Source organism: Pyxicephalus adspersus, chromosome 2 (genome assembly GCF_032062135.1).
Source record: "Pyxicephalus adspersus chromosome 2, UCB_Pads_2.0, whole genome shotgun sequence".
Lineage (NCBI taxonomy): Eukaryota > Metazoa > Chordata > Amphibia > Anura > Pyxicephalidae > Pyxicephalus > Pyxicephalus adspersus.
This window is the reverse complement of record NC_092859.1, coordinates 78,918,488-78,944,400: the sequence shown is the minus strand read 5'-3', so window position 1 is coordinate 78,944,400 and position 25,913 is coordinate 78,918,488. Positions and strand designations below refer to the sequence as shown.

Sequence of the window (25,913 nt, the reverse complement as noted above, 5' to 3'; positions counted from 1 at the left end):
TAGAAGGCTTGATGTCTAAAATCTTGTGGAACGTGAAAGTGCGTGTTGCCAAAATGTTAACAAAATAAAAGCTGAAATCAGATTGGCCATGACAGATAACACATGTGTTCTTTTCTTCAGTATTTTCTATTTTTGACTCGGAACCTCAATCTTTCAGCATCATATTTAAAACCACTTTTATATATACCCAATAATATACCCCGTAAGAAAACATACATACAGCTACATTTACTAAACAAACAGTTCAAGGTGACAGCTTGAATCATAAAAGAAAATGTTGTCATGAAAAAAACATGAAAGTAGATCTATTCCTGAAAGGCATAGATTGCCTAGTGAAGAATCTGTGGTGTATCTGACCATTTTAATAGGTGAACCTGCCTGTTCCTTTGACACAGGGTCATTTAGCATAGTAAGGCAAAGATCATTTACAGCATCTAAAATAAAGCCACTCAAAGCAGCCAAATTTCATTTTTCCTAATTCCACATATCATTCAATTTTTTACCAAAATAAGAATGACAATGGTGATTCAGTTAAACAAATGAGGGTGATTTTGCTTTAATTAGTATCCACCCTATATTAAAAAGGCAATGTTCCAATAGCCCCCTGACATATACAAGAGCATGAAATATACACACATCACTCCAAACGGCATTATACAGCAATTATTCTTTGGGGAACCTAAACACATAGAGATGCCTCCAAGGCATTTATCTATATCAATCTATAAAGAATAAAGAGACAAAGCATTTATAGAATCACAGCTGGGGAACCGAGCCCCTGTAATTGCTCCTACAAAACTCATACAAAATCAAAAAAGAAACCTAGAACTGGTAATAAAGTCTAGACAGCACTCTTAAGTTTGTATTTAACACACCATATAATTGGCAATCGGACTGTCATGCTGCAAATCCAAAAAGAATGAGTATAGGTTATCCTTCAATAGCTTCTGCAATGTGCAGAAACCCAAGGGATTTACTTGACCACAGAATGGTCAGACATGTCTAATTACAAAGACTGAAGCTACAGCTGACAATAGCATGACAACCGATGTAAATACAATTACAATGCACCGTGTGAGGAAAGATGATGATGAAAAACACACATTTCCACAAATAATACAGCAGATTCCTTGTTTATAAAACATGCAATGTTTAGGTGGACATTTTAAAAAATAGCTTACAGCTGAACTTAATAAACCACACTTGAGTTACCTGTTTACATTTTATAAAAAGGTACTTTAAATGATCTGGGCATTGAAACCTATTCAATAGCAATCTTTTAATACCGTCTAGGATAGATGTTACACAGACAAACATAAAATAACAGAAAATGAAAATGCAGATGCTGATAATATGATACAGAAGGGAGCAGAGGTATTGAACTAGAATACAATGTACTGCATTGTCACTGTCTAAGCAATTCAGTGCAGAAACATTCTTAAAGACAGCATACCTCTTCTATAAACCCCTGTATCCTCTTGCTGATGGAGCTGAGCTTCTGTATATTGGTAGTGGCTTCAGTCATCCGGTCTTTCTTCTGGAAGTCTTTCACCTCAATGAGTACATCAGCCAAGCGCTTTGTGAAATCCTTCTGCCACTGTGCGAGCCTTGCCAGAGCCCCATCATGCTCCCTCTGCAGTCGTGTCTCACTGACAAAGTGATTGCAAGGCACATAAGAGAGAAGGGGGGGAAGAAATGGAATCTTCTTTTTATATAATCCACTGGCATGCTACTTTTTTTTCCGGCGCTCACATGTAAATTGGACAGAATAATTTAGAGCCAGCTTTTAATTTCAGAGAGGTTAATCACCCTAATAAAGGTCAATCAAATTTAATCTTCACTAAAACTGCTCAAGCTTTCATCACCTGCAGGACTGGTATTATTACCCATTTCCAATGCAGAAAAAAAAAGTGTGGGCTCTGCATTGACTATGCATTGCTAATGCCCCATCTCTAGCTGTCATTACACTTCAAAAAATTATTAATTCTGCTGGAATTATTATAAAGGTCATTTCAACAATTCTAGGAGGAAAATCCTGTTTAAAAAATACTGTAGATCAGCTGTGATACTGGCTTAACTTGCCTCTAATCCTTCTCTTCTATTTATCTCCCAGCAAATGTATAACAATGGGCTAAACCTCAATTATATTAAACATTACTGGATTTAGGTTAAAACAACAGTGACATTTCCTAGCAGACTGATCTTCTGTGTAAGCTGTGATGACATCATCAATCCATCTCTTATGCCTATTCGTTGTATGTAGCCCCCTCATTACATTTCCAGTGACACTTGGTATAAGAAAAAATATTGGTTTGTCTAGTATTCATTACCTGCTGCTAATGATAGGAATGATTCTCTGAGGCCAGGAAAACGTGTTTCCGTTAAGAATAATGTCCTCTTTTGATAAGGATGCATAGTCCAGTAGGAAAAGCAGATTTTCTGCTGCCATTGCCAGTTTTTCCTAGGAATTGAAAGAAATGGATCAGCACTTGCATTGAATACACCAGCAGCACGGAAGGAAAGAAGTGAATGGTTCCCGTTGAAGGTCTATCACAAGCTTTAATGCCTTACACATTGTAAAATCCCCACTAATGACCCCATTAGAAAAAGCACAATGAACTGTGACCATATGCATCGACATCTCCCAGTTTGGCACCAGCTTAGTAATACTGACTTTTCTAAGCTATGCTTAAAGTGCTATCTTTAAAATGGCAGGAATTTTGTCATAGCATAATCCTATCAGAAAATAAAAGATATGAGAAAAAAAACGACCAGATATTCTCCAAACAATCCTAAATGCTGCCACCGTAAAAGAAGATAAATTAGAAGCAGCGCAAGATAAATGGACACCTTAAACCTCAGCATAATGGGCTTGATAACCTTAGAAAGAGTGGGATTACCTCCATGCAGCATCCTATTTATAATCCAAATTGACTTATCAACTGCTAGAAATGTGACAATATATAAATAAAGTGGGATTTTACCCTTCCACTTTCTGCAGGTTGTATTACTATTAATATATGCTACAAGCTTTCTCTGTCACTGTCACCAGTGATGCTCATTAATCATATGTCATTGTGGCGTTTTCACAACATATTCAATGTCGATGCCTCGCTGAGTGCAGAACAATATAAGTCACGCAATTAAAAACATCTGATAAAAGACATTATGGGTAATTTAAACCCATTTGGTTTTTACAATACCCTAACAAACATAGGGTGTAATAATGATGCTGTTGTGCTAAATGTCAACATCTGTAATCATGGCCGAAAACAGAACCTCATATTTTGGGAAAGAAACCGTTGATAATAAAAAATGGTTTAAAAAAACTGAAATACCTCAAAATAAATAGCTGGATAAAATGAGATTATATGTAGCTTAAAAAATTCTCCAAACACAGATGGAACATACCTGAATCTTTGGTAGCTCCACGCATCTCAGTCTGTCAATATAGTTTTGTAGCTCCACCAGAGCAGATGTTGAAGCAGCCATGGCAGAGATTTTTGTGACAATGCCATCATACTGCCAGCAAATGCTTCGATTAAACTTCACCGACGTGGAAGCAACTTTATTAATTATGATATCAGTCATCTGGTGGGTATGATCAATCATCCGCTGGAAAAAAAAAAAAAAAAGAAAGAAAAAAGTCAGACAAGGCGACATCTAATCATAGATAAATTTTGTTCCTTTCTCCTACGTGTCACAGATTCTGTCCCTTCTGACCCTTTACACAGCCATCGACTGTCACATTTAGATTCAGCCAGCTCCCAGCTCCTCTTTATCCCTGCCTTAGATCTAAGACTCTTGGCTATCAGGGAGACAAGCGTCACCAGCTGTCTCGGAGCAAGAAGGCAATCAGGTGAATAGTACTTATTATCTTTCATTGCTTTCTGAGGAGTGACAAGATTGATTTGGGACTGAGAGCACATCCCTATATCAGGAACAATTACTGTGGACTCAGGTTTCCTCTCTTGAACATATGTAAAACTGCAAAGTCTGCATCTCTTTTCCTCACCTGCACTATAAATAAAAGCTTCCAAAATGCGCTGTACATTACACAAACAGAATACCTTTATTTAAAAATAAACCAGGTATTTCCCATTCTGGGAAAAAAAAAACTATGTGCAATTTTATCTATCTGGCACTCGAGAGACAGCTTTTTCCACTACATTACTCTTAATTAGGCTCAGGGAAGCCGTTAGGGGGTGTCTAAGTTCTCTAGGTATATTCTTCCATGGGAAGTGTCTTTTATAAAGAGCTTTTTTACACATTAAAATGATTTAGTTGTGTCATTATAGCAATAACGTGAGTGTTTACAATGACAGAAATCTACTAAGAAGCCATTATGTTGTTCTGTATGGTACTCAAATGATGCAGGTTGATGCACAACAATACATTATATCAATTCTATCTAATCTGTATATATGCATACTATAGTATGTGTGTTCATTCTTGTGTATAGATATATATACAGTATAGAGAGAAACACACACACAACTGTTCATTGACAAAAAAAAAAACAAAGCTTTTGATTGCTAGTCATAAAATTTGTCACTTCTTATTCAGAATATTCTGAATTTATTTATCTGTGTCATACTTATATGTGTACTATATATATGCATTAATACCATATTACACACACTCCTACCCAGCATTGTAAAAAGAACCAGGGGTAATTAGCAATTCTATTTTTTTTAAACTACAGATTGATGTGACATTTTATTAGGTATTCTAAAATTGAAAATGGTAAATAAAATGAAAAATGAATTGTTTTAATATAAGGTTGTCTGTGACATAAAACCCATAAAAAAGTGATAAAAATATATCTCTGAGAGTAGTGAATCATTGTCTAGCAAACCCTTTACCTTGATCTACTTTTCTATTGTTTAGTGCCACAGGGGCATCAGCAACTCAGGATGGAACAGCAAAGATTGCAATCATTTATTACTTTTCAGCAGCGAAGAGTCAAAAATGTGTGGTGTAGTGTTGGACAGCATTAAATACCAGAACCTTTTACCTGGCAAAATGGGAAACATTTAATACAGACCACAAGCAGAAGGATGTAAGAACTTTGGTATTTAATGTTATCAAGCCTTTAAATCCAAAATGCCAACTTTGGACTTGTATGTTTTGTCTGATAGTTGGAAGTAAAATATTTAAATCAGCATTACTTGAAACAGAGCTGAGTGACCATTGATTAATATGTAGGTATGTAGACAATCAGAAATGTTCTTTCAAGTCTAGGGAGTGCACCTTATTTCTAATTTTACTGCATGATGAATGAAGCTATTTACAAACAGTTCTTAATGTTCCCTTTTCCATGTTGGTAAGGCAACAAGTGTGTCAAACCATATGCAGTCCTAAACATATATGTTGCTGAGTCCAAGCACTTCTATAGATGATGCATGGAGGATGGACAGATGTCTCAAAACTCAATGCTTTTATTCAGGCTTCTGCAAGTCTAAAGTCAAACAAACCACCAGTCCTTCTATCTCATAAATCTACCAAAAAATCCAATTTAACTTATTAAATATATTAAGTTATATCTTATTATATTTAATACGTTAATAAGGATATATCTGCTTATCGGATTTTAAAATCTTTCAATCAATCTATTTACCTTAGATTTTTTATTTCAATAAAAATGATTAGGATAAAATCACTTACAAAAGGGAAAAAAGTCTGATAAGTTTCAATATTTTACATTTTTGGTTTTGTGGGACTTTAACTTGCGCTGTGCAAAAAGAGGAGAGAGTAGGCAGAGAAAAGTTTGCTGAAAGATTTGCTAACCAGTACCAGTTAGCACTACAGGCTCACTCACTGCACAGTGTCCACTACTCATAAATGTCAGCCATATAGGCTGTTCTGACTATATGCATGCCAGTACATTACATTGCTACAAGGGTCAGTGCACACAAAAGCTAGATGGCTGTGTGTTACTACGTGTTGTGATAGTAAACAGTAACCGCATTTGAATAGTGAACCTAGCCTACAAGTGCTGAATGGACAGACTAACCAATGCTGATCATTTCATCATGAAAACAAACTGTTTTAACTATATCTGTTGATTTTATTCTATGTACTTGATGCTCAATAAGTATATGTTGAAAAAAAGGATTTTAATAAACAATATATAATAGGAGTACAATAAATACTTTTAATGAACAAATAAAAAGTGTCCAGTATGTAAAATGCATATTGCATAATAGAAAACATCAAAGACCCAATAAAATCATTTCAAGTTTTTTTTTGTACCTGACAATATCTAAAAGCATGTAAAAAAATGTACCTGGTTAATCTCCGAACAATCCATAAGCATCATCTTCATTGGCACAAAAACTGGTAACGAAGCAACATCCGATGCGAGTTTTTTCATATTGTCGAGTTCTCTGGCATAGACTTTAAGACTGATGTCTTTTTGTGCAAGTGTTTCAAGACGCTTTCCAGTTTGAGGAGAGAGCATTTGTAGAAAAGGTTTGTACACCTTAGCATATCTAAAGTACAGAAATAATTCCTGGATAAACATCTGTCCATTATGCAATTTAAACAAGCAAATATGGTAGTGGGTAGTGGGAATAGTACATGCAATCTGAATTACAATTTTTGTTGTAAATTCCTTTTATGCATGTAAATATTATATATGCCCAATATTTTTTTTTTTTTACCTAAGTTAATGCAAAGTATTTTTTCCACTTAGTAAAGTGCATGAACACTTTGCAATGGATAAGTGACATAACTTGCAAAATTAATTGAAGCAATACTTCAGCCATCCATTCATATATATAAGTTAAACTTATGTTTTTTTCTTTGCATTTGCTTAGGTATCCATTGAAAAATTGAACTTATAGTTATAATAATTATCTTGCAATATTACAAATAAAATGAATTATATGTTAAGTATGATATACATCCCAACCTCCAAAATATATTTGCAAGAGGAAATGGAAATATTGGAAAATTTTGCAGATAAACATGTACTGTTGGCCAATACAGATAAAACACAAAACAGTGTAAAACACAAAATATATTTATAGTAAAATTTGTAGTATGTACTATACATATTTTTTAAACTTAGTGTACCTAAGAAAAATGAAAGCAATAGTGTGAAAATATTTAACATTCACGCTTTTAAGACCCCAAAACAATGTCAATCATCCCTCAATGCTATCTCTATTCATCTAATTCCTGAAGAAAGGTAATAGGACTAAAAGAATTGAGGCTATTGATAATGAATGGTGGTAAGAAATAAATCAAAATAAATCAAAGATTGTCCAGATAATCTTCTCAATTTAAGTTGTCCCTTGCCTGAGGATCTTACTAGCTTAAACCATGATTGTAAGGCAATCTGTTTCATCCATCTTATCGCTAGCTTGGTATGGTGAAAAAAAAGCACTTAAAACACTAGAATGTCTGGGTCAGGAAGTAATAATGGAGCAGATAAAATTATAAATCTAACTTTGAGACCACAATGTGTTTTATCCATTCCCCGTTCTCATTCGGTTTATTTCTTATAGCCACATCAATAATAGAAGGTATATTATCCTTTAATGGAAGGTAAATTATCCTTTAAACACTCTATAATACATAAAAATGTATAAAGTTATATATAATAAAATAAATAGTTTCTACTTTTTTCAATAACAATGGAAGGACTTGTATTTCTATATGTAGCCAGTTTTTTAATAACATTTTTTATTAATATTAGTGAATGGTTGCTAATTAGGTTTACTGGCCAGTTAGGGACTGCCAAAATAAAGAACAAAGCAATATTGATAGAGTTAGCTAAAAAAGAAGCAAGGATTGGGGTTGGGAAGATCATACATTAAGATGAAAGATGAAACAGATGCAATACATGGCCAAGATCAAAGTATCCCATCAATTCATTCTGCGAGTCAAAACCCAGCTGAGCATCATAAGCTCTGTCTGTATAATAAGGAAGGTTGACTAAAACATAAGGATTAAACAGATGAGCTGTCTCTTGTGAACGCATGGCACTGAGGCCCTGCTGATCCACTTGTAAAGGCACTTTGGAATCATACACCTGCTACTCAATAGTGAACTCTACGGGAAGCTTGCCTAAAGAATAAATTCTTTTAATGGACTAAATAGCTTGGTTCAGAATGGGATTCCCAAAAGTCCACTCTTCCAGTAGTTATGAAACTCATTTCCTTGAAACAGCTAAGCATCTACCGAAGCATCTGCATTTAAATAGAACACAATACCTAAACATATCAGTAAGTCACTTTTCAATAGTCTATGCAATGTAAAAAATATTATAGACTATATTGCATACAGTGCATTAATATAAAGAGATGGCAATAGAGTTGAAGAAATATCATAACAAATGTAACAGAAGTAGGTAATAATTTAAGGGAATACTTCTCCTATTATAAGGATAAGTTACATTTTTTGTGTTACTTCCATCTGATTTAGTCAGTCATGTCCTAGGGTGTCAGGGTGACCCTCTCATATTCTTGAGTATATTAAATACTCCATATTCTTGAGTATATTAAAAGGTTCCTAACTGCTGCCATGGGTGCCAGTGTAAAACAACTCTGCTGTCTGCTAGGTTTAATTACATTTTGTTAGTGCACAGTTTCTTGATTGTACATGTATGCACAGAACTGCACTCCTAGCAAAATTGGGTGAAAGATTTCCCCAATTTTATAGGTGTATTGATGATGACCCAGCAAACTGCCACTTTAGGCATCATTTTGTATGTCTTGTCCTGATATGACATCTGAACTTGTTTGGATGATAGTTACACATGGGGTAGGAGCAGAAGGCATATGTCTGGCTCTGGTCAATATAAGGAAATAATAAAATGTGTTCAGGTGTTGAGCTATATAAACACCAATATGTATGTTATAGAGTTATCTTGTCCCAAGGCATACATGCAGGTGCTAATCCTGATTTATTTTTTTCATATAACATAACCCAAAGGAACTTTCAGACTATTTCTGTATGTAAAAAAATAACAGTTTATGGCATTTCAGAATTGTTAATTGTAATACAAAAGTGGATGAACTCTAACTAGATGGTGTTTTTGCTACTCCTTGGGACAAAAACATATATATATATTATACCTCTCACTGGATATCTGCACATTTTCAGCCCCACTATTGGGTTATGACATTAATTAAAGAGCTCAAAATCACCTAAAATTTATTTAACATGGTAGATGTTACTTTTTCACACACTAATTCCAATATTCCAAAATGTCTCCTGCACATTTACATTTGTACACTTAACGTAAGACTATAAAGTGGGTAAAACAAAAATTTAAAATGGTACTTACCTATTTGGACCCTGTGTGTTCTTTTCAATCACAGCCCTTATTCTTGCCTTGGCTGACAGGACAATCTCTTCATGGATTTGTACTGAACTGATGTATTTGATTTTCAGATTATCTACAACCTGCAGATACAAGTACCTCAATTGTTTACCTTTGAAAGCTGTAATGAACAGGCTCTAGTTTGCTCACCAGAGACTGATTTAAGAATAATGCACCTGTTGTGAATTTCAGTATGTTGAACATAGGGATACTGGAGAATTTCAACCAATAAAATATAAAGTTATATCCGGTGACAATTTTTTTTTACATTGGTTGATAACATTTAATGTGGATCAATCAAACAACTATGTGAAAAGTACAGCAGACAGTTTGCTCTAACAAAAGCAAATTGAAAAGATGTTGGCATAAACCAAGCACATGATGTAAAACTGCCTATAGTAAAATTCCTAGCATTAATACAACTTCAGACAATAAATTATTCCCCCCTTAAGCTGATTTATACTATAATTGTTCTTTTTACTACTAGGTAATCTAATACCGAATCATATTTATCTATGGCAGCCAATGAGTGGTGGCTACCAACAAATAAGAAGAACAATCATAGATGAGCAAGAACAGCAGCTTTAGTGACCTGTCATCATAGCTGAACTAGGAAGGATTGCAGGACAGTGGGTTAAGATTTTTCTGCATCTCACAGAGAAATATTCTTGACATTAATTTTTTTATGCTTTAGGTTTGGTAACCTTTAGTAAAAACTACATGGTAACACCATTATTATGATGGGGATAGGATAGCCTTTTTCTAAACACAAATTTATCAATAAGTGTAATCAAACATTATTGAAAATTGTGAATAATTGTATATTTTTGTATAGTATTACAGCAGATTCTATCTTCTTGTTCCTCTCTTTTTATCATTCTGAAAGTTTCTACTTATATAAAACATACACAATACTTGTGACAGCCACATACTATGCAATCAAAGCTGTTAGGCTTTGTTGATGGAGCTCAGAAACAATGTTCTTTTTTTAATATAATTGTATTTAAAATATTGCACTTTGGTTACCTAGTATACATTTTGTCTTTCAGAACACCGTTATGGTTTCACACATATTTTACTCATATCAGGCAGGGTCCAATATAAAAATAATTTCTCTTGGCAAAGCTGGGTGATGTTATTGAAATATAAATTAGGAACTCAGCCAGGATACAAAACATCACACGAATTGTTTCCATAGAGAGTGTAATGCAGCACATGAATACATTATTTTATTAAACCACAAGGGTTTGCAAGATACAATATTTATGCTGTTCTATGATTAATCTGTGTGCCTTACCTTAATACTGGAGCATTTGATTAGAGGTTATAATAACTACTAGAAACCTAGCATTACAATTAAACATTCTTTAGATTTAGCTGCTCTGAAATCAAACCAGTGATACGGCCTATTTCTAGAACATTTTCTACGATGATATCAACATGATTATCTAGAGATGTTTGAAAGGGGATTTTTAGTTTATGCCATGATGTTTTTGAACAATAAGTTCTACAAAATAGGACACTAGGCCCAATAAACTAAGATATCATTTTGCCCGCTCAATTCATAATTTTCTATAAAATATGTAATTTTTTTCAGCATGAAATTATCATTTACAGCTCATAAATCTTTTTATCTAATGAAGAGTTTCCATCCCCTCAAATTCCTTCTGGTCTACAGTCGTCAGCAATCCTCCATGCAGCTCATTGTATTGCTGGCCTGAAGCTATCAATAATCTAAAAAATGATGATCTACTTGATAATATTTGTAAATTAGTTTTTAAAGTCAAAATCTAATTTGGATTTGAAAAATGAATTACACAAGGTAAAAAAAACAGTTTACGTTGCACCTTGTCTATTGCAATATATTTTGGTAATACAAAAAAAGCTCTAAGGTGAACTGAAGTCAGGTGCCTATGTTTTATTATTATCTGCAACATTGAAGGCTTTATGGTCTCTATTTCTACATAGGATATAACAGCCTCACACTGTCTAGAAGCACCTTAGAAAAAGCAAAAGGCCCACTTCTTCTACGTTGCCCATCCACCAAAATGCAGAAACCTCAGAAACATTAGACATTGTCAGCTACAGAAAGTGCTGGTGAAAAAAGATGGATCCTGTAGAACATTTATCTAGAGTTTAAAAGTAGGGGCTAAACTGATCTACAGCCTAAAACAATTAATTGTAATGAAAACATTACTTGCATTGCTTAAGTAGATATGTATTGTTAAAATGAAGATCATAGAACACTTGCCTTAAAATGTAACACTAATCCAGAATTAGCTGCTTGGGGTGAATCAGCAATGTTTAGGAAACCTTTCTCTTATCAAGTTCATTTTTTCTATAGATTTGTCTAATGCATCTGCAATTCCTTATAGTTGGTTTTGCACAAAGATTGCGTTGATGTTTTGGTATAAATAACTAAAATAATTTCCCATTTTTACTGGCCAGTCAAAGTACATTCAAGTGGTATTTTATTAGAATAGCAAATCATTATTCAGGAGTTAATTATTCAACTCACTTTGGCCAATCAAAAAAAAAAACAACTCTCATTTACTGCTACCCCTGGCATGTTATTTGTAAAATATACTGTTTGCTAAAAATATGATATTCCGCATAATCAGAATCAATATCTGGCATTGAAAATATATGCATTTGGAAGATTATCCACCAGGGAATAATGCCGAATATCAGATACACTATTTTATGAAGTAAACTCATAATAAATGCAAACATATAATAAAATACAGTGTATATGGCCTGGGAATCTTGGCCCCTTGCATCCACAAAGCTATATCACTCCTCTAGTTCATGAAAATGTTTAATGCCTCCATTTTCCCAATTTAATAAAATGATAACCTTTTTCTGTCCATATCCCACTATTGTTCTTTTACAGCTTTTAAATTGTTTTGAAAATAATGTGGTTCTACAAAGATTGCAAAAACTATATCTCCTTTCCTTTTCATTCAGCTAATTGATTGGGAAACATGAATAGAATGGATTTGTGACACATTACCTGGAAAAGAAAAGTCTCAATCCTTGCCATCTGCTGGACACTGATAACCAAACTATCCACTGTGTTGTCAAAGCCACATACAATCTCTTCAATGGATGGATTAAAACTGACATCCGATTCTTTAAAAAATGGTTTCTGAGAAAGCAAAAACATTATTTCTGAAATGTAAATTTATTTTACATTTCAACAAGAAATATTTGAATGAGGCTTATGTTTACTATATAAATGGTTTCATACAGAGAACAATCCAGCTGATATTCTATAGAAAAAAAAATAATATCAATAAGAGCAGTCTTTCTGCACACCGCAGTAAGAAAAAATATATATTTTCTATTGCAAGGTAAAAAGTTTGTTAACATTACTTGCCATACTTATTATTTTTTGATTGTCTGTGGAGTAGGACAAACAAACATACTACCATAACCTACACTTTTCCACTTCTAGATTCATTGATTCATCAGTAGCCACTTATGCATATCACTCATATGAAAAAAGTTTGTACAATTGAAAATTGTTAAGAGTTGGTAGGCAAGAAAGGCATTTGAACAGTCTAGCCTGGTAATCCACTCATTAGGGTATAGGAAGAAACAGACATTTCATTGTGGAAATACAATTTTTCTTTCTAATTTGTACTTGTCATAACATGACAGCCTAAGGATCACCTAAGGATTGAGGCTTTACATAATCTTATGGCTTTAGTTAGACAAAAGCCTACTAATTGACAGGTGAAATATGCCATCTACTTGCAAATCTTCAAAGTTTATATCACCATAAGAAAAACTAATTAAATAAGACCATGTTTATTGGCTTTTATTTTACTGGATAACATTTACAAAGCATTATAACACAGCATAGTAAAAGTGCTGATTTATTTCAAGCCAACAATCAGTTTGAAAAATTAATTAATGTGAATAGTTTGACTAACAGAGGCTTTTTCTGGAGACCAATATATATTTGCAATTTTGTAGAACGTAAACCAGTTAGCCATGTTAAAAAAAATTAAAAGACTTGTCTATAAGCAGTTATCATAAGATACCTCTCCTCCCCAAGGAGAGAACCTTCCCTCACTGTGCCTCTTGGATTTAGGTCTTATTCACAATTCAATTTTTTTTTCTTAGTAGTACAACAATGTTAAATCGCATTCAGTCACCCCCTCAAACAGTGGAACAAATTAATTAGTTTTTTTTTTCAGGCGTTTGTAGTAGCATCATGGCACATTTTGTTTCTTTGCTACATGCAGCATCAAAAGGTGATTTGCCATCCCAATTGCCTCCATAGACGTGAACTGAATAATCAATGGTGAGCAATGATCAATTGAATGTGCCACTGGTCATTGCCAGTTGCACATTCAACTAAGGATTTATTCAACATGAGGATATTCTATCTAAAAAGTGTAATACCATATAAGAGGAGATTAGGGCTGAAATCAGCCTCTTCCTTTCAACTGAGATTTTGTTCTTTGATTGGAGGATTGTTTCTCTAACCTGGGGAAAAATTGCTGGTTGCTGGATGGATTTGGAGTTTGGTAGAGGCAGCAAGAGATCAATATCCTAGTCCTGCAGAGGAAAGTGAACTAGGCCTTGCCACATTAGTGGCTAGGGACTGAGTTCCCCCCACCAGGGATTTCTAATGACCTGATGTTCATTTAAAGCAGATTGTGGAAGACAATGCAATGTGATCACTAGACAGTGGTACTCAAAAACCCAAAAATTTAATAATGTTTAGACATTTTCTTTTTAGTTTATTTCTGATTTTTGCATTAAACTTTTACTTTTTTAGAAGTTGTTTTTTTTTTGTCCAGTAGCACTATAATAGGAATTTGTTTACTGAGGGTTTAAGTGAGTAGTGTAAAGCTACGTACACACGTCAGATTTTTATCGCCCAATAATCGGCATCGGCCAATTATCGGGCGAAAATCTGGCGTGTGTACAGTCGGTGTCGTCCATCGTCCGGACGACCGACCTGCCGGATCCACGGACGATGGACGACAGCCGATCCTAATGAAAGGGAAGGGGAGAGCGCGCAGCAGGGTGCCGCTCCGTCGCTCTCCCCCTCCCCTCTCCATAGAGCATGAACGGTGCTGTATGTACAGCACCGTTCATGCATCGTGCACTCCCTTGTCGTTGGAAAGGATCGTGAAAGATCCTTTCCAACGACAAAAATTGGAAGTGTGTACGCAGCTTAAGGGAGAACAAAAGCAGGGGTGACCACAGACTGAAGGTCAGACATGTATAAGGGCAGTTGATTGACAAGTGCCAGCTTAACAGGATACCAAAGCAATAGGGGCAGGTCTACAATCTTCCACCAAACAGTAGATAGCTATGCAGGCTAGGGGGAGCACATAGATATAACGTGTGGTCAAGAATAGGAGGGCAAATGTATAAGGGCAGAAGGTATGATACAGATGTGAGGGCAGAAGGTATGATACAGCTGTAGCACTTGCTTTGGTATACTTGCTTTTTTGGCATACTTAAAATTCACTGTTGAGTTTATGTACCAGATCTTCTTTAAAGTGAGCCTAGCATTATTCAATGGATTTTTAATATTAAATAAAAGAATGCTTAGTACTTTGAGAATGCAAATTTACGTAAATTTTTTATTACACAGATATCCCAACACTTAATTTACCAATTTATTCATGTATTTTCTCTACAGAAACCCACCATCCTAATTTGAACAATTATTCAAGATCAGCATTTTCTTCCTGTACAAAGTGTCCGGCCCAGGGATGATACATGCAAAAGCGTTTGCCTGTGCAACGTTCATTCTGTTAATTACTCAATCATTCATTGTCACTGCTTGATCATTATTATATATAGTCTGTTGAGATGAGAGGAGACTAACAAAATGCTTCTTCCTAAAAGCAGCAAACGGATGACATCATAATAGGTTTCCCAGTTATTTCTTCCTCAGCAGCAGACATTCAAAAGCTGTGCCAGGGCACAGTGACTTGACTATTAATGGCACAGTTAAAAAAAAACTTGCATATTTTTGTGACACATCAGTAAATCATTCTTGGAAACTGATATGTCCACTTTAAAATCCTAGTAAATAAATTACTGTGTTTTATATTTATATACACCATGTTGTATTTTCCTTGTTCAGCTTATATAAAGATGCTTCAAAGCCATCTGTATTTATGGCTCTGCAAATGGGCTTGATTTCTACTCGAGATTTAGTGCCAGGATTCTGATAGGAATGACAGAAGTTAGTGTTGCATGACACTGTCAACATACATATTTATGCCTTCTGTGAAAACAACAATTTGTAATTCATGCCATCAAACGCATTTTGTATCACATTCACACACTAAGTGCCATTATTACTTGAAAACAAAAGAGCACTGTCACATCTTTCATGTGTCAGGCATGTACTCTTTGTACAAAACATACAAGGAGATTATCATTAAACTGTCAGTTTGGGCAATTTGAAAAAGAATATTTACATCTTTAAGGAAAATAGCGATTGGCAAGAATGGAATACACATATACTAAAGGATACACTCGTAGCATTATAACAAGTACATTGTTCTTGGGCTGCACCAAAATTGTCATTTAGAAACTTATAAATAGAATTTCCTCAAATACATATGATCATCTATATATTGTTGTATAAGAAAACACATTGATAATCATGATTTTTTTCGGGATATTTTTTACATATATCTGTCTGGGAGTTAAAATTGACATCTTAAACAGCATAATACGTTGCCCATCTAGATACAGGGCAGTTTGAACTGCCCTGGGCACTTTGGGCAATCATATGTCCAATTTTTATGATTGTTTCAGTGGCAGGCAATATCCCACAGATTCATTTTTTTATTGCCACTTTTGTAGCTATTTAGGCTGCTCAGATCCCTATCCCTTTCAGTTTGCAGCATGCTCCATTAAAAACACCAGAATCATTAGAGCAATCATGATCTAAATTACATGTTCCATCATTACTCTCCTAGCTGCAAACATTTTAAATGTAGCAAATTTCAAACTCTCTCTTCCCCAGAAATCAAAGTTAAATTAATAACTCGTCCAACTGAAGGCTATAAAAATCTATCTATAAAAATCTGATTTCCCTGTGCCTTTCTAACTCCCCAATATACTGATCTGATCAGGGGAGCAGCATTAGTAAGTTAATGATATCATGGTTGTGCTCACCTCATCTGCAAGCAAGTTCACTGTGTTAGACTGCTAGAATACACTAGCAAATTCTAGAACTCTGATTTCTAGTCCTGAGTCCTATTGCTTCTGGGCAGGGGATTACAGCAAGCCAATAAAATGATAGTTCTGAGTTATTCTGCCTGTTCTATTAGTATATTTATTAAAGGCCTATAAGTGTAGTCCTAGGGAAATAATATTACATTTTATGGAATTTTAATTTTTGTCTGGTGCCCTGCTCTAACTGGCTTCTTGAATACAAATATAAATAATATAAAACTTACCATAAATAATAAAAGAAGATGAGGTTTCTCTGGGAGCCAAAGATTCTCTGGAGGGTAATTTCCTTCATAGTGATTTCCTTCATCATACGTTTCAACTATTTTAACAAGGTCAGCAAGAGAAACTTCTACGATACTTCGCTGAAGATTGGACATTAGTGTCGCTAAGCAGCAGAATAAATGATCCATTTTTTTCCTTCGTAATTTCTGTTTTAAATAAAGGGAAAAGGATAAAAGCACCAAAGTTTAATACATTCCACTATTTCTTAGGTACTGCAAACAATAAATTCATTTATACCCTTATTAATGTATTAATAATAAAATATTAATACATGCTCAAAAAATTAGGAATCACTGAAATCACATATCAGATCTTGAAAGAAAGACTGAAAGTTGAAAACTGTATTGATATACATAGTATATTTTAAAGAGAACAAAATGTAGTAACAAAAAATGAAGAAAAAAAAAATTTGGGGGGATCTCCTCCTGGACCTGGATCAGAACATCTGAGGAGCCCAAGGACTGGACTGTGGCATCAATGCTTTCATCATCCAGTACCTTGAACACAACGCCAGGCATTGTCCTGTACCAGGAGGAATTTGGACCCCCACAGAGCAGTGTAAGGTTCAGTTTGTGGTATTCATAGCAGTACCCAACACCTGATTGGGTACAATTAACTGGCACGCAGAGGTCTGTGTGGCCATCCATGGATATGCTCTTCCCTCAGACTATCACTAACCCCCAAACTGGTCATTCTGGGTGATGTTGCAGACAGTATAATATTCATCATCTCCAGACTCCTACACATCTCTAAAATAAGATCAGAATTAACATGCTTTTATTCATGAAGAGAATGGGGTGGCAATGGGGAACATGGCAATTGTGGTGTTCTCTGGCAAATGCCAAACCAGCTACACAATGCCAGGCTGTGAGCACTGGTCCCAATACAGGCTGTTGTGCCAACATGCCACAAGTTTAATCAGAAAAATGCACATTACCCTGCTAGGGATCATCTTGTGGAGCCCTGGCAATGCTCATGTTTGTCCTCTCAAAAACATAGACACTGATCATGCTGTTGTGTTGTTGCTCTTTTGCAGCCCCGTCTATCTCTCTTTGTGTAATGGCCCATTTCATTGTATCTCCTCCAAAGGATGCGCTGGAAAACACCACAAACTTGCAAATAGGTGTGCTCCCCTGGAGGATTTGGAGTGTCTTTGCAAGTGGGTGGCATGTACTGCGTCATGTACTGTACAGTATCATTAGTTTCAAGGGCACCAGCAAAATGCAAGACTGATGAAAAAACAGAAAGAATAGAGAAATGGTCTGCTGCCCCTCTATTCTACCTTTGTTGCTTGCTGTTGACCCCTTTTGATTTCCTGTTATTTTAATTTAATGGACAATTTGATATCCCATAAGTTTAATTGACTTTGTGTTATACTCTTATTCTACTGATAAAGTGTTCTACAAAGAAATTAACTCTGAACACATCTGTCTATGTTAAAAAATCATGTACATTATAATCTTTCTTAGTTTAATTGAAAATCGTGTATTATACATTTTTTAATATACATATAATAATAAAAGCAATCTTAGATGTTGTTGTAAAGGTACCACTACAAGAAACTTATGTTCATCTATTATCTATGATTTTATAAGTTTCTGAATATAATCAGAACATGGAATAATGACAAAAGCATCTTCAACTACAAAAAGAAAGAAAAGAAATAAAAATTCAATCAGTGAAGTTAAAAATTGCTGACTGATTTCCTATTGTTCTCCGCTGTTCAAGCAGAGAAAGGTCACACACTGGGACATACAACTCATGCCATGCTTTGAGAAAACTATTTTTTAAACTGTGGGTCATTACCTACAAATGACTGCCATTAAATATCTATGGCCAGCTTACAACCTAGCACAATATGTAAAGACTTGCTTTCTAAAATGCACATACATACAGTTTTCTTCATTTGTGTAAATATGTCTGAAAGATATTTGAGCACTTTACACCTTAAAAAATTAGTTCAAATCTAGTACATAAATATAGATTTCAAAAACATTTTTGCACATTTTTCAAAACTGACAACCAAAGTATTATACATTAGGGGAGGCTCAATATTTAATGGCCTGTTTACACAGAATGTGTGGACATTAAAGGCATGATAAAACGTATTACTGCAATTCCACCTAATGTCTTCTAGTGATTGTGTGGCAGCAATGCTGTACTGCTCCCGAACTCGGGGCAGAGTTGCCACTTTTTTGTAATCTGTGTTGTGGTTGTGTTGGATAAACTGAGTTATACATTGGCTTCTTATGTTTCTTGCACATTGTGCTACTTCCACAGTAAAGCACAACTTTGCTATTCATGGATGATACTGCCTTAGAACTGCAGGTGTGATCATGGTTTTATATTTGTAAAATTTTGTAAAAAAAAGCACCATTACATTGACTGCAGCCTTCATGGTACCAGATTGTATGATGCAACAAGTATACTGGGCAATTTTATATTATAAATCAATTTATAGATCTGCTGAATATGGATATTGCTATTTCTCCATCTGTTCCATGACTGTATTTGACAGCTATACCCAGGGAAGAAAATAGGAAGTGGCAAATCAATAATTCCATTTACAGCAAGCCCTCATCAATAGGAGGTTTCTGTTCATTTTTACTTTTTGGCTTGAAGCAAACAAAGCACATACACAAGCTTTAGTGTAGCAGGAGGTTGGAAAAAATGCATATGTATATACCTATATATGTATATACATATATATATACACACACACACAAATACACACATATACTATCTAACCATCATTTTCCAGCTTTCTGCATACATCCTGCAAAATGTAAAAATTCCTTAGTAATCCATTTAATCCAGCATAGAGAAATTTCACCAACATGTAAAAGGTGCTCATACATAAAAATTGTATCATTGCAAAATAAAGAAAAATTTGAATTCATAAATACTTTTTGGGATTCAAGGTCTATCCAATGGTGTCATTCCAGGCATGATTTGTAGGACATGAAGGACATCTACATATGCACGACTCATAGACACGAATAGGATTTCCCTGCTTAACGGAGCTTCCCTGCACGTTAGTGTGCAGGACAGAGGCTTAATGGGGTGGAGGAGGTGGAGGGGGCGGTTCGCATGACTGGCAGAATAAATCTTTTGCTAAACACAGCTGAGGTTGTGGGTAGTCTTACTAGCTGAGCTGATCTGTAACATCGTGTTACTCTTAAATGACCAAGACAAACTCTGTAGCTCTCTGTAGAGTTCTTTTTTTTTTTTTTGCATATCAAAGCACAGCTTGCTCCAGAAGTTAATAAATGTCTGGGCTCCATAAAGTTTTTTGTTTTTTTTACCTATTCTAACTTACATACAAATACAAATCACAAATACAACTTTGGAACAAACCTACAGTCCCTATCTTGTATTTAACACGGGTACTACCTGTATATACACTTTAAAAAATATATCTAAGAGAAAAGTTAAAGAAAATCCAAAATGTCCTGTTCTGTGACAACTACAGTATGAAAGACTATGAATGTGTTGTATAGTAAATAATGCATCAGTATTACTGACTCAACCAAGGAATATAGATACTCAGTAACTTTACACTGTTATTTATGTTGCAATAAGTTGACTTTACTGATCAATGTGGCAGCAAAATAAAAAGAAAAAAAAATACTTATAAATGTGAATAATTCCCCATTATACAGTTGTCACATAAACAAGTACCCTCATTGGAGGATTTCCCCTCAATACCTCGTACTGCGTTAACAGCAGTTTACAGGTTTGGCGGCGCCAGACATTGCTGCTACCAGTGGTGGTGATTGATGGGGAATGACGTCTTCTCCCTCTGCCCCCACTCGATACATACACCTACAGCACTCCCTTTGCGGATGTAAGGAGGGGGGTCTTGTGCCACACAAGGTAATGCTACATTTCATCTGCTGTTGTTGATGCCTATGTGATTCCTTTAAAGGTTGATAGCTTGCTCTGCCCTAAAGTTTGATAGTTTGCTCCAACCTATATGCAGATATGGTTATTGATTGCAATATGGTTATTGAGGTATGTTGGTGGAACTTGAAAGTGACTATTTTTGTCTCAATTAATGGTTGTTTGAAAGATTTTTGGGCAGTTAAAATCTACAGAGAAGCTTCTGGGAAACGTGACTTAAACCTTTTTCATATGTCTCTACATATTTTTATACTTATAATTGCAACATTCCCCCAAGGGCCAGTATCATCGCCCCATGTCTGGAATTTGACGAAATACATCAAGGAGTGAGGATTAAAACTATATCCTAGATATATAAAAACCTCCATAAGTCTCTGTATTACCTTTATCAACTGAGAGATAAAAACTACAGACCCAAATGTGTGGATTACATTATTAATTATGTGTTTGTTATGAAACAAATAAACAGTGTGCATATGTGGTTTTTAGGATGTGATGTGTAAATTAGGGATCTGTTGATTTTATATTTGTGCTTTGTATATGATTGGTACCTAAAAAGCCCCTCATTTGTTGTTACAATTTTCTTCTTGCTTTACCAAAAGTTTTGTTTGTCATAACTTTCTGTACAGCAGACAATTGTTACTGGAGAAACAGAGTGTGTGAATCTCAACAAACAAATCCTAAACTTTACAGGGATTTTTGCACACTCCTAACCTATCCAAAGTGAAAAAAATGAGTTTTACATACAGTTTGAATTAACAAAAGGAGCCCAGTAGGGATAACAGCACCAGAAGTAATGACTTCTATGGTACATCACTAAACATTTTCAAAAATCTCTACTATGAGAATGCTACATTTGCTCCATTAGAACATGTGTGTCCTAGTGTTACTTAGTAAAAAATAAAATAGAATAAGTAAATGTGACAAAGACCTAATTCACAATTCAATTGTAAAGTTTTTTTTGCTTTGGGTCTAGCCCACAAAACAACATTTGCTGAAAAGTTTGTGTTCTCTCTCTAGGTTGTAACCGTTTGCCCTATTTTTCTTTCTGCAAACTTTGGAGCTTTGCTGTCTATGCGTCAAATTGCACCCCCTTTATGATGTCACAGAAATATTTTGCATGGTCACACCCAAAAACTATTTTAATTATGAAAATCATCAAACCTCAAAACTCCTTTTTTCTTTGTTACTAGAAATAATTGTGTCTTACACAAACCTTTATTAAAACTATAAAAAATACTTAAAAACCAAAGTATTCTAGATTTAACAGAATCTGTGTATCCTTGAATATTAAGGTCTATAATACCAATCAAATGAATTTGATGGAGTTAAATAATTCCTTTTATATAACACATCTCAATTACATCCAACATGATATACTAATAAAAAATTGTGCTTACCTCATCCTGCGGCATCTCAGATTCAATGTTCTCTCTGTTTTGAGTAACAATATCACAGCAGTCTCTAAGCCACGTCTCTTGGAGTTCCTCAGACTTCCTTTTGACATTGCTTCTTATGAGATTTATGAACTCGTCTAGTTTCAAAGGCACATTATGCAATAGGCTGTCAATGTCAAGTAGTCTAAAGCTTGCATACCTACAAAAAACAACAACAAACATAGAAGATGCTTTTGTATGTATGCTAATACTAATTATAAAGCCCACGTTAAGAAGATATTTTTAGTATAGAGTTTATCTTACATAATTCTCGCTTACCTCCTAAAGATTATGACTATTCTCTTCATCGCACTGTTTACAGACAATTATATATCAGGCTGAGTCAAGGGACTTGCAACATTATCATGATTTTTTTTTTCCTTTTTTCCTACAAATGGATTTGCAATTCCCTTTATAGCATGCAGTTGCAATATAAACTAGAAAATAAGTGATGCTCTGGAGACATTGCAGCTCAAATCGGAATACCTTGAGACCCTGAGCTGATCACATTTTTCACACTCCCAGGGTCTAAACATTGCAATTATATTGGTACCATTTATAGGGTTGGCAAACTGAGTTAGTGTTTTGCCAAACCTGCCTTATGCTGCAATAAATATGACTGAAATATTATAGGGTAGTAAGACTTTTTTAAAAAAGGACAGAAATAAAGATGCCTATTAATGAGATGCTACCAATGTACTAACATTTAGCTTGAATAAAGCTAGTAGATGGTGTAGGCGAAAAAATAGCTTTCATAGTAAAATACATATTTGATAGCAATAACTAGCTACTGAAATATAAACTAAAATTTTAGTGTCTGGACATACAGTATATGAATTTGTTTTACCTCTGATTTTTTTTTTACCACTGTACAAAGTTTGACAGCAAACATATATGGGTCGTATCCTGCAGTTATTGTTTTAAAAGAAGCTTCAAAGTGTGATAAGTGAACTTTTTAGAAACAAAGCACAGTGTAAATGTTTGTGTACTCCTAAATATATGTATGATAATTTGTTTGCAGTGAATTCATAAAAAGGTGATGACCAAAATGTTTAAATTATGGGATATTCTTCTGTCCAAATCTACATGAAATTATTTAGGCAAATCAAAAAATTTTGGAACTTGTATTTACTTCTTTTGATCATCACTAGTGCCATCAATGTAGAAATTAAGAAATATTTATTAAATCTTGTATTGATCCTACCAAAAAAAGCAGGTTAGGAAGAAAGGTAATTTAAATGCAGCCAGTAATGTAACCCCCACCAAGTATTCTAGAAGCATTAATGATCATACTTTGTAAAGAAGTGAAGGAGCACTTGGGACATGACAGGTTGTGTGATGTGCAAGCTGTTCTTCAGTTTGACACGTGCTGCTTTAACACTTGCATGCCATGGGAAATGGTGCCGTCCAGCGCTGTGAGACATCTTGACCACAAAAAAAAAATTGAAAAACTACATGTTATGCATAATTATTAAGGTGTTTATTTCATTTAAATAACTTACACAAGGTGAAATAACCTGAAACAAAGGGAATATCAAAATTAACCTTAAAAACTATATTTATAAATGGAACAGCTAGGTAGTCAAAAAAATAAAAAAATAAAAAAACACCCTAATTGTAAAAAAAAAAAAAAAAATACCGCTTGGATTTTTCAGCCAATATACTTCTATATTTCCAACAAGCCAACAAATACTTTGATGCAGAGTTTGTAGCAGAAGGCATATTGCCAAAGTCGAGCTTACAGACAAATGTCCCCATTATTGCTTTGCAAACAAACACGCATACAGAGCAAGATCATTTTGTGTATTATACTAGTATTATACTAGTAATCCCAGATATATTTTTGTGCAAATCATTTAGACCACTACTACTAATTCCAAGAAAAGCTACACAAAATAAGGATTTACAAAACTTTTAGGAAGGTACAGCCCTGGGGGAAAATGAATCCTGGAGACTAGCCTTGCATGAGCACCATGTTATCCACAAAAGGCTTATAGCAAACATATTCTATAAAATCATATTTCAGTCACAAGACTAAAGCTGGAAGATAAATTCTGTGATAGTGAATTATTTTACCATCTATTTTAATAGCTTGTGACTATCATAAATGCTTGTCTAATAAACAGATTGCAATATGTAATTTTCAAATGTAAAAAACGCTCCATTAAGTCAAATTCTGCCAACAGTAAAAATGCATGAAACAGTAGTTTAAATTAGCTGTAGGAGAAATCGGAATGATGGGCAAATTTAAGCATTTCAGGAACAAGGACCGCTTTCTTATATCGAAATCTCATTTCTAATCTAATGCAAATTCTTACAACACTCCTAAAAAACCCATCTATTTGGAATGATTGCTGACAATGAATAAAAATAGTTATCTGAAGAACTGTGCCTGGATTTAAATAACAATACACAATGTGTACACTGTCTGACAGTTCTTCTTTAGCAGTTCTCCCTGTGGCTGCCACTCGTCTTATTTCAATGCAATCACCCTGACCGCCTGTCTCCTTCCTTCCTTTGTCACTTTCTATCATCATGACCACAGCGGATTTATTACTGGCACTATTCCCCTTTACCTTTGCACATTTCAGATCTGTATCTACAGCATGCGTAAAGGGATCACATTAACAGGAAAGGTGATGGATGTGAGAAATGTGATGGCAGAAGTATACCACCTTGCTATGCAGTCCGCTGAGAATTGAAAATGCTCTGGTAAACCATTGTATGAGCTCCATCAAATACAATGTTCCCACAGGGCCAGCTCCATTACAAATATTGGTCTCATTTGTTCCAGACATGAAGCACGCTCAATTTTTCAGAGCCCACAAAAGCTCTCCAACTCCTATCATATTGTGGGCTATGAAACTCATTATCAAGGAAATAAATGTCCTGTTTCTTTGGAAGAACTCATGAGGCATTTTTTCTTGGCATATAATTCTCTGGGCCACTAATAAATCTAGAAATAAATCAAAAGTTCTCCACTACAGATGGCTGGGAAACAAAGAAAAGCCTTAACTTTTCCTTAAGCAAAAGGACATATTCAATAACTGCAATCAATCTATCAAAAAGATTGCAACATGCCCCATAATAATATTTTATTATCCAACAACAATCCACTGAAATCTCATCAGATGTAATACTGTATTTTACATCTTTCTGTCATTTGCAGTTGTTAATTTAAAGCTGGACTCCAAGAGAGCAGCTTAAAAAACAGGTACAATAAATCAAAGTTTAGAAAGAGATCAGTAATCAAGCACAAAACACGTATTACTGACCTTACTTAGAAAGGAAATGCTAAAAGCTAGGAATATTTGCTCATAGGGTAGTAATTTTTTTCAATAAAGCATCTAGGTTTGCCTAGGGACAGTTACAGACCAAATGGGGCTGCAAAAGCACGACATTCTAATTCTCTGCACCCCTTACCATTTTGTCACTTAGGACCCCAGGCAGGTGCCTTTTGTGACCCTGTAAAACCACCCTTCAGTCTCTGTCAGTACGAGGTAGTTAGATAGTTTACCACGGGGTACATTTTATGCAGAGTTTATTACAATGCACCAGAAAATGCATGGCAAGAAGCATACTTTTGGGTCTGTTTTAAGTCACATCAGGTGTTTAAGTGGGTGTTGGTAGACCTTGCTCCACATAACAATTAGTAAAAGCAATATTTTTATATACAATACTTAATAGAACAGTTTATGAGACAGAACCATGTTGTGCTACCAGATGACAAAAAC

At 34.8% G+C, this 25,913-nt stretch overlaps 1 protein-coding gene across 3 annotated transcripts in view; it reads right to left on the bottom strand.

Moving 5' to 3' along the window:
* LOC140323816 (dynein axonemal heavy chain 3-like) overlaps positions 1 to 25,913 on the bottom strand; it is a 182,402-nt gene that overhangs the window by 22,200 nt on the left and 134,289 nt on the right. For all 3 annotated transcript variants that reach the window (XM_072401191.1, XM_072401192.1, XM_072401193.1), the window contains exons 9-17: positions 23,473 to 23,603; positions 22,144 to 22,339; positions 16,783 to 16,986; positions 12,348 to 12,482; positions 9,299 to 9,417; positions 6,290 to 6,494; positions 3,412 to 3,615; positions 2,331 to 2,461; positions 1,454 to 1,649 (exon numbers count right to left, since the gene is read on the bottom strand). In XM_072401191.1, coding sequence (XP_072257292.1) covers positions 1,454 to 1,649; positions 2,331 to 2,461; positions 3,412 to 3,615; positions 6,290 to 6,494; positions 9,299 to 9,417; positions 12,348 to 12,482; positions 16,783 to 16,986; positions 22,144 to 22,339; positions 23,473 to 23,603 — 1,521 coding nt within the window. The remainder of the gene's footprint in view (positions 1 to 1,453; positions 1,650 to 2,330; positions 2,462 to 3,411; positions 3,616 to 6,289; positions 6,495 to 9,298; positions 9,418 to 12,347; positions 12,483 to 16,782; positions 16,987 to 22,143; positions 22,340 to 23,472; positions 23,604 to 25,913) is intronic.